The sequence below is a fragment of the Phoenix dactylifera genome, unplaced genomic scaffold (genome assembly GCF_009389715.1).
Source record: "Phoenix dactylifera cultivar Barhee BC4 unplaced genomic scaffold, palm_55x_up_171113_PBpolish2nd_filt_p 000189F, whole genome shotgun sequence".
Taxonomy (NCBI): Eukaryota; Viridiplantae; Streptophyta; class Magnoliopsida; order Arecales; family Arecaceae; genus Phoenix; species Phoenix dactylifera.
The window spans coordinates 717896-727526 of record NW_024067716.1 but is presented as its reverse complement, the minus strand read 5'-3'; the positions used below and the strand labels follow the sequence as shown (position 1 = coordinate 727526).

At 34.3% G+C, this 9631-nt stretch overlaps 1 protein-coding gene across 1 annotated transcript; it reads left to right on the top strand.

Moving 5' to 3' along the window:
* Window positions 1–282: 282 nt before the first annotated feature.
* LOC103722591 (beta-galactosidase 13-like) lies at window positions 283–5470 on the top strand. Its single transcript, XM_008813195.4, has 19 exons — window positions 283–479; window positions 911–1006; window positions 1097–1209; window positions 1309–1375; window positions 1511–1603; window positions 1721–1864; window positions 1961–2049; window positions 2147–2252; window positions 2344–2431; window positions 2542–2660; window positions 2826–2990; window positions 3087–3283; window positions 3361–3467; window positions 3614–3723; window positions 3827–3937; window positions 4021–4122; window positions 4364–4578; window positions 4674–4953; window positions 5056–5470. The coding sequence occupies exons 1-19, from the start codon at window positions 318–320 to the stop codon at window positions 5164–5166; spliced, it is 2475 nt and encodes an 824-aa protein (XP_008811417.2). The 5' UTR covers window positions 283–317; the 3' UTR covers window positions 5167–5470.
* Window positions 5471–9631: the final 4161 nt, after the last annotated feature.

Sequence of the window (9631 nt, the reverse complement as noted above, 5' to 3'; positions counted from 1 at the left end):
AGAAGAAATGAGAAACATGATAGCAGCACTAGCCCAAAAAATTTGGAAAACTAAATAGAACCAAGTATAACGTGTTAGTTTCATCACACGGTACTTGAATTAGAAACCAAATTCTATTTTTTTCCCTTGGTAAACAACTAAACTGTACTTTAAAGTGATGCCACAAAATACTCGGTCAATATATGGCAACCAAACCCATCTGAATAGGACAACTCCTTAAAACTCTCTTGACCATTTGTCCCTTCTAGCTATAAATATGGCCGTTCACCCTATCACAAGACGTGCTTTCCCTTGAGGTAATAGAAGAGAAAGGAAAGATGGAGTTATCTAAGAGTTCATTGGTGGTCTTGATTCTAACTTCTATTTGTTATGTTGTGCAATCCACTGAAGTTTCTTATGATGGGCGTGCTTTAAAAATTGATGGCCAGCACCGTGTTATTATCTCAGGTTCTATTCACTACCCACGCAGCACTCCTCAGGTTTGTTCATATTTTTGTTTGTTGAATTGTTTTTCACTAGGATAAAATGTAAAATCTTGTTAAAAAGAATGTTCTAAAGTTATATATTATTGTTTTTTTTTCATATCGGATGATATAAATCTTATGAAATAGAAGGTAAAATGATGGTATAATAATACACAAAGCCATAGAAGAAGTAGCATGGTCACGTGTTTTGCTAACATATGGTGAAATAATAGTTTGATCGTAGAATGTGTTTTATGATTTTTTTTTTTGTGAATATGGTTAAGGGGTGTTTGATGTATTGGTCTCCACTTTTGAGTCTATTACCCATACTCTTATTGAATTTAAACCATTTTTTGAGGATATTAAAGGTTGTTTACATTTTATGTGCATCTATTTACATTATATAGGTGACAAATTCTTATTCAAGTAGTTCTTCCATGGTGTAGATGTGGCCAGATTTGATCCAAAAATCAAAAGCAGGAGGGCTTAATGCAATCGAGACTTATGTTTTCTGGAATGGACACGAGCCTCGACAACGTGAGGTTGTAATTTTATTTCAGATGATGATGCTTGTTGATATGCAATATATAACTATAAATCCTAACATTAGTCTTGTGCTCCATTGTTTTCAGTATAACTTTGAAGGAAACTATGATCTCATTCGGTTCATTAAGGAAATCCAAAATGCGGGATTATATGCCATTCTTCGCATTGGACCTTATGCTTGTGCTGAATGGAACTACGGGTAATTACTAGTTTGCTTTATATATAGACAGAAAAAGTAGTTTATAAATTTACGTATACACTTTTATCTCTTTATTGAACCATGCCAAAATGATTTCAGAGGAATTCCGGCTTGGTTGCGGAAAATTCCGGGGATGCAATTTAGGACCAACAACCAGCAATGGAAAGTAAAAATTCAACTTCAAATATATAATTTAAAATATTGATTTACTCTACATATAGTTAAAAAATGTTATTTTCTATTTCAATATCTTTGCTTATACCTTTCTCTATACTAATAGTACTTGTCTAATATTTTAAAGGATGAGATGCAAAATTTTACTACGTTGATAGTAGATATGGTTAGGAGAGAAAAGCTCCTAGCACCACAAGGAGGACCCATCATATTAACTCAGGTATATAATCTCTTTTTTTTTTCTTTGAAAGTTTTTTCCCCCCTGAATCAAAAGATTTTTTATATTCAATCATATTTCGACATTAAAAGCTAATATATGATATTATGATTGTGCTAGATTGAGAATGAGTATGGCAATATTATGGGTCCTTATGGTGAAGAGGGAAATCAGTATGTTAAGTGGTGCGCAAGTTTTGCACAATCCCTCGAAGTTGGTGTACCATGGATCATGTGTCAGCAAGACAATGCACCTCAACCAATGGTGCACCAGAACAAACTCTTCCTTTTAACATGATACTGTTAACCAAATTAAATTATATTCTAATAAAGACAATTTGTCTTTGTTGTGTTCAACTAGATTAACACTTGCAATGGTTACTATTGCGACCAATTTAAGCCCAACAATCCAAATAGTCCAAAGATGTGGACAGAAAATTGGTCTGGCTGGTGAGTTTTCCTTCTTCTGCCACAGAAATTGATTTGCTATTATTTTGACCTATCTAATTTTTACTTTAAATCAATTCATCAAAATGAACTGTTTCAGGTTCAAAGCTTGGGACAAGCCAGACCCACATAGGGCTGCAGAAGACTTGGCTTTCTCAGTAGCTCGTTTCTTCCAGTTGAAAGGATCTTTGGTGAACTACTACATGGTAAGTTTATTTTTAAACATGAGATTTTGGGTCAGTATTAGTGTATAGTCTTCTTTTTTCGCAAGCTTAACATGTAATTACATGTTACTAGTACCATGGAGGAACCAACTTTGGTCGCACAACGGGAGGTCCATACATCACAACAACTTATGATTATGATGCTCCTCTTGATGAATATGGTATTTGACTTGCATTAACTTTGATAATCTCATTCATTATTTAAACTCTATATCCATGTCACTTTGCTAGACATAAGAAACTCAAGGAATTGTATATGATTTCACCTTAGGAAACAAAAGGCAACCAAAATGGGGTCACTTGAAGGAGCTTCATGCTGCCATTTATATGATGGAGCAAGCCCTCATCCATGGTGATGTCAAGGATGTGGAACTCAGCAAGGGAGTATGGGTATGGTGTTGTTAATCACAGCTTAAAATCCTTCTTCTTACGTGCGTACATACATATATTTATAAACATTTATATTTATATGCATGTTCATGTGCGAGTACGCAAGCACCTGCATATGTGACGTTCATGTGTACGTTTAACAATATATAACATTGATGATTGCAGGCAACTAAGTACATAGCTAATGGGATCACCCCTGGTTGCTTTATAAGTAATACAAATGAAAATTCTGATGCCACTGTGGACTTTGAAGGGGCCAAATATTTTGTGCCTGCTTGGTCTGTTAGTATTCTTCCTGATTGTAAGCAAGAAGTCCATAACACTGCCAAGGTAAAGTTCTTTTTTGTGTCACCATCCTATGTAGCCATGTAATATAAGCTCTGCATTTTATTAATGACATGTCTCCTTTTCTCCTGCCCTATATAGGTTAATGTCCAAACATCAATCATGGTAAAGAAGCCAAACACAGCTGAGAATGAGCCTAACGATTTGAAATGGTCATGGAGACCTGAGACCTTGAGACATTCTCTCAAAGGTTTGGGAGGTAGCTTCACAGATTATACGCTGTTGGAACAAATCACCACCACTTTGGATGAGAGTGACTACTTGTGGTATATGACAAGGTATATATTCTTCTAATAGGGGGCACAATTTGTTTAAGGAAAAATAAAGGTAACTTGTAAATATCACATGGATGTAGTGTGGATACCAAGCAATATGTTGGTATTACCCAAGAGCATGAAGTGACTCTTCGCGTTAACTCGACAGGCCACATCCTCTACGCCTTTGTGAATGGGCATCTCATAGGTAAACTGAATTCACTTTGTCGTCATAAATTTATAATCTAGACTATGCTTTGAAAAGATAAGAAACCATGGAATATTTGTTCAGAGTGGCCTGCAGTTATTTTAGAGAATCTTGTTTTTATGAATTTCAAATTTTGTGGTTATTAGGATCCGAATATGCTCCAAATGGAAATTTTACCTTCATGTTTGAGCGCAAAGTCATGATTGAACCTGGAGAAAACAAAATATCTTTACTTAGTGCAACTGTCGGACTAAAGGTTCGAAAATCCACAATAAACCCTTCATCTTGTCATTTGGAACTAATGTTTACTTTGTTCTTTTTGGTCACTAATACTACTACATACTTGAAATGTCAAACAGACTTATGGATCATTTTTTGAGCAAATGCCAGCTGGAATTGTTGGTGGACCGGTTCAATTGATTGGAGATGATTTCACAATAGATCTATCAAAGAATGAATGGTCTTACAAAGTAAATACTATACACTATATAATTTTTCCGTTTAAGTACTTGTCTTATTTCCAATATTAAATAACCATCAATGATGTTTTCAGATTGGCCTTGATGGTGAGAAGAAAAAACTCTACCTTGATAATCCTGAAGATAAATGGTATGATGAAAAACTTCCTACCAAGAGACCCTTTACGTGGTACAAGGTAATCTCTGTCATCTTGTGAGATTAGTTTCAAAAGGAAGTCCCCTGCAAATTAAGGTTATGGTTGAGAAATTAGTAGCTTACCATCAGGTAGTATTCTTGGATAAAAGCTTGGTGGTGATGGTTTTCTGATACCAATTTATGATGGAATTTGAACAAACAATACTTGAATAATGGCTTCTTACATAAAACTAGCACTTTAATATATATGAGATAAACTTATTTGATATTTGTTTATCAAGACGAAATTCCAAGCTCCTCTTGGCTTGGATCCTGTGGTCATTGACTTGCTCGGCATGGGGAAAGGTGCTGCTTGGGTGAATGGCAACAGTCTCGGGCGTTATTGGACAAGCTATCTTTCGTCAACTAATGGCGGCTGCCGTGACTACTGCGAGTATAGAGGAAATTACCAATCACAAAAATGCCAAACCGGTTGCGGTGAACCTTCTCAACGATGGTACTAATTTCTCATGTTGCTTGTACCATGTCCATGAAATATTTCATTGAGAACAAGATCATCAGATTAGACAATTTTCTTCCTAAATCTTCTAGGTACCATGTTCCAAGATCATTCCTGAAGGCTGGTGAGCCAAACACATTGATCTTATTCGAGGAAGCTGGTGGTGATCCATCCAAAATAAACTTCCAAACTGTTAGTGTTGGTACCATTTGTGCAACTATTGACCAGGGAAAGACTGTGAGTTTGTCATGCCAAAATGGTCAATCAATCTCAAAGATCGATATTACTAGATTCGGAGAACCTGAAGGGTCTTGTGGACGTTTTGAGAAAAGTGGTTGCGACTCCAATGAAGCTTACTTTGCAATTTCAAATGTAATGTCCGGAAGCATGTTCACCCATCTTGTTGGCGCTTTACTAACTCTTCTTTTTTTTTTTCTTCTTCTTTTAGTTTCTGACTTGGTTAACCTCTTACAGGCTTGTGTTGGAAAGGAGTCATGCTCGATCCAAAATAGCGAGAATTTGCTTGGTGGATGCAAGTCCAATAGCCTCACCTCGAAGAAACTAGTAGTTCAAGCAACTTGTTGAAGCGCTAGTATCAACTCCAACCTTTATGTATTGCAAAATCGAGCTTGCTAGATGGTTTCAAGAATCCCTTAAGCAAGGAATGGGTAGAACAGGCAACCCAGCCAAGTTAAATTTGGACTATCCAGAGCTTGATAATGAGCAGGCTTTTCTATAATAACGGCATCTATAAAATAGGCCTAGTCATCAATTTAACAAAATAATGGCCAAGTGTTGTAATTTGTATCCCTGAGAAATTGTCATGGTTGTTCATGTAAAAGACTGAAGATGAATAAAAATAAGTTTGGTTTTGCTTTATCATCCTTGATATCCTTATAGTCATTATTGCGATGCTGTCTTGTTTGCATATAATGAGAAGATGGGATCAGGTTGGGTAATTTGCATATAAAAGACTAGCATCTCTCTGATTCCGATCAAGCTTGGTAGGATTGGAAGTTGCTTTTCCTATCAACCAGGCTAAATCATTTTCCTAATTGTTCTTCGTAGAAAGCTATAATCTTGATCAGTACACTCCAACTATGGATAGTATATCGATAACTTTTCTTTTTAAGCTTCATCTACTGCTTCAAATTGCATTACTTTCTTTGTAGATAAAAGGATTGAAAAAAGATTATAGAAATGTGAGCACAATTCTTTGTAAGCTCACGAATTATGTTAAGCTACCGTTACAAGTAACTATGCAAGCTAAATCATCAAATCAAAGACTTCTATACATAGTATTGAATTTAAATTTTAAAAATTACACTGCACAAATGAATCATTTTATCTATGGGATTTTTTTATGAACACCATGCAGGAGATTAGAACACAAAAAATATATAAAAATAATCAGAAACAAATTGAAGTATACCTTGAGATCCCTGAAAAGCCATTGTTGATTGCTGTTGTGGGATCCGTTGGGAAGAAGAAGATGCAAGGATAGGTAGATCTTCTTCTTCTTCTCCTTGTTAATATTTGTCTCCTCAATGGGATAGGTGCCCCCAAAATACACAAGATTCAGAATATCATAAGGTTTCATATCAAACAACTATATATGCGAGTGGAGTAGGGACCTAGCCCAAATAATATATTACCAATGAATCTACCCATTATAGAGCCCATCAACCAATGCAGGCCAATACCGATACTCACTATACTATATAACTAAGATAACAAGACCCAAATTGATGATATGAATGCAAATTAATTTTGGGCCCCTTAAATATTCATTTAGATAATAACTTAGCCCGTAATATAATAAAATAATAAAACCAATCTTTAATCAATGAAAGCCTACCTTATTAGAAATTCCAACATTCTCCCAGTTGGATGATATTAATTAAGACTTCGATCTTAAAGAAAATATATTTATTACATACATGTATATAGTTTGAAAATGACTCTCAGGGTAAGTTCACCTCATGTAGCCACATTTGTATATATTCTGAATGAATAACATCATAAGTTAGAATCCAGACAAACATAATCACTAACATCGAATCATAGCAGTCTTTACATCATCTATTGACATAAGACCATTCTATGGTTATAAATGTTAGTAATCTCATCAAAAGGGATCTAAATAGTGTAGTGCATATAGAGTGAACTTTGAGCTCTTATATGATTAAAAAAATATATAAAGTTCATCATCACTCCAATTTATAATTTTAAATAAAATTTCCTTATGCTTTCAAATGAAAGTTGCTACACTTACAATAGTTTTAAACTTATGTCACAATTTCACCTTATACCTCAAAACTAACTATGATATCAATTAAAACATAAGCACTATTATTGTTTCCATTCAAACAACATTTATAAACAACCATATGTGCACAAATATAAATACAATATTTTAATATAAAAATAAAACGATACTTTATTGCATCCAAATAGTGTTTTATAAAATAATACTCCCACGGACCAAGCACATCAAAAGACACTAATAGACCCTTGTTTTCACTTGCTTAACAAATATATTGGATCTAAGTCCTTTGATCAATGGATCTATCAATATTGCATCAGTCTTTTCATGCTTATTATAATATCTTCCTTCTTAACCAAATCTCTAAGTGCCAGATATTTTATCGTGGAAACTCTTATCGTTTTTTAAAAAGAGCACAACCGCATTCTTGTCACAATAAATTTTAAGTAGTTTTGAGATAACATGTACAATCATAAGCCCTAAGATAAAGTTTTTCAATTAATCAACATGCTTTGTAGCTCTGTAACATTGCCACAAACTCTACTTGCATAATAGAAGAGGCCACAAAAGTCTATTTTTTACTTTTCGAAGAAATAGCTACTTCGGCCATTATAAGAACATATGATGTAGGAACATGAGCTCAAGCCTGGAGCGTGCATAGAAATTGAGTCCCTTCTTTGGGTGAGCACCAAATTATATTAGGTCCACAAAGTTCTAACACCTAATTGCATTGAGTTTTAGTATTCCAATGCCTAATTCAATTGAGTCTTTAGGTGTTGAAGAAGTTGTAGTTTGTTTGGAGTCTTATTTATTGCGTCCATATATCGTTTGAAAGAGTCCTAACTAGTTTGGACTCTTAGTCCATGTGTCTTTAAAGAGTTCTAGTTATTTGGAAGTCTTAGCTGGATTAGTTGATTTTGTCAGTTGATTTCGTCAAATGATTGGTTTGATTTAAAAGAGTCCATATTTAGTTAGAGTCCTAAAATTTTGGTTGTTTGTGTTCTTATTTTTCTCTTACTCTATATAAAAAAGAAGGTTGAAGAATAAAATTGAGAGATAGATTTTTAGAAAAAAATGTTGAGAGTGATTCTCTTTTTTCTTGGAGTGCGACGCTCCATTCTCTTTCTAAGTAAAAGGGTGGCTTCATTGGAGAAAAAGATTAATCATGATAGAACAGGTCAAAGCTCAAGTGAAGACACTGTGCAAATTTTTGAACTTGCTTTGGAACTTGGAAGACTCCAAGGAAGAATTGAGTCTAGAATCCAACAATTGGGAGAAGAGATTCAAGGCACCTCTAATACTATTTTCTCTAGGGTGATGTCTCTTCTCTAGGCCGTAGGAAGATTGATTGGACAACTTGAGAATGCATCTTCTATCCCCGGAGCCTCTAACTCTGCCAAACCCTCTGCACAACCCAGTCAACCTTCTTCATCTAGACTTTTTCAATTCTTTACTTGTGTTGGATCTTCTAGTAGAACTAGGAGTCGCCGAGCTGATGCATCTTCTAGCATGCCCGCTCATCTTGATGTATCATCTTCTTCTGATAAAGGCTAGACATCCTTTCATGATCAATGTTTAAGCCTTCCAATTGTTTGCAACTTGTCTCTATCTCATCTTGTACTTGAACTCTTTATCTTAATGAAATTTACAATTTTAGTTCAAGTGACATATGTTTATTTGTTTATGAAACATATGCTTGTGACATGGTGATGTTTTAGATAGCTTAATGAATGTTTTATTTCACTATGAATGCTTAAGTGGTTCTCAATGCCTATCATACTTATCTTGTGAAATGGTTCCTCTCTTTTGTGCCCTCCTTATTGATAATGACAAATAGGAGGGGAGGAGAAAGAAAAAGATGGAGAAAAAAAAATGGAGGAAGAAAAATGATCAATGATAAAACTTCAATGTTATCAAATAAAAGTTCCAAAGAAAAGTTTGAGAAATATAAAAGAAAGAAAGAAATTACAGAAAAATTCTAAAGGAATGCAAAAGGCAAAGTATAAAGAGAATGATTAATTTTATTTTTTTGCAAATAGTGATCTAAAATTCTTCTTTAAATAGTTCTATTATTACATCAAAATAGGGGAGAATCACTCTTATAGATAACTTGGTGTTGAAAGCAATTTCAATCAAACATAAAGAGTGAATAGTATCAAATAATATAAAATCAATTTTCACTCTATGAATTTTGTAAACTTAAATTCAGATATTATTCATTCTTATTCTTTCTATTTGAATTTTGCGCGCGCCCACACACACACACACACACATATATATATATTAAAAGATGTTATTATCATTTATATCATTTATTTTTGGAACTCAAGGGTTTTGTCATCATCAAAGAAGAGGAGATTGTTGACCTTAAAGGATTGATTTTGATGATGCAAAATAGTTGAGTCAAAAGTTAAATAGTTTATTATTTTGAGTTTAATTGATAAATTTCAGAAAGCAAGAAGAAAGCCCTTAGCTACTCTCAAGTGAAGATCACCTATCTGAAGCTCTAATTAAGAAGCTAAACTTTAAAAGGCCATAAAAATATTCATTGGAAGCTCACAAACAAGCATAAAAAATTTCATCCTGAGCTACCTCAAGAGTTGACTCCAAACTTGCAACGAGTTAACTCTGGCACACTGTCGCTGACTGATATGCCTTCACAATTCGACTCCAACAAATCACAAGTCAACATTAGAACAGTCTGAGAGGATAGACAGAAAGCCAAAAAATTCATCACATTGATAAGTCGACCCATGAAGTACTCAAGCTGACTCCAGCTTAGTA

Coding starts and splice junctions, on each gene's coding strand:
- LOC103722591 (XM_008813195.4), top strand. CDS start 318: ATGGAGTTATCTAAGAGTTCATTGGTGGTCTTGATTCTAACTTCTATT. Junction 3,938..4,020: donor AGAATGAATGGTCTTACAAA/GTAAATACTATA, acceptor TGATGTTTTCAG/ATTGGCCTTGATGGTGAGAA. Junction 4,579..4,673: donor GGTGAACCTTCTCAACGATG/GTACTAATTTCT, acceptor TAAATCTTCTAG/GTACCATGTTCCAAGATCAT.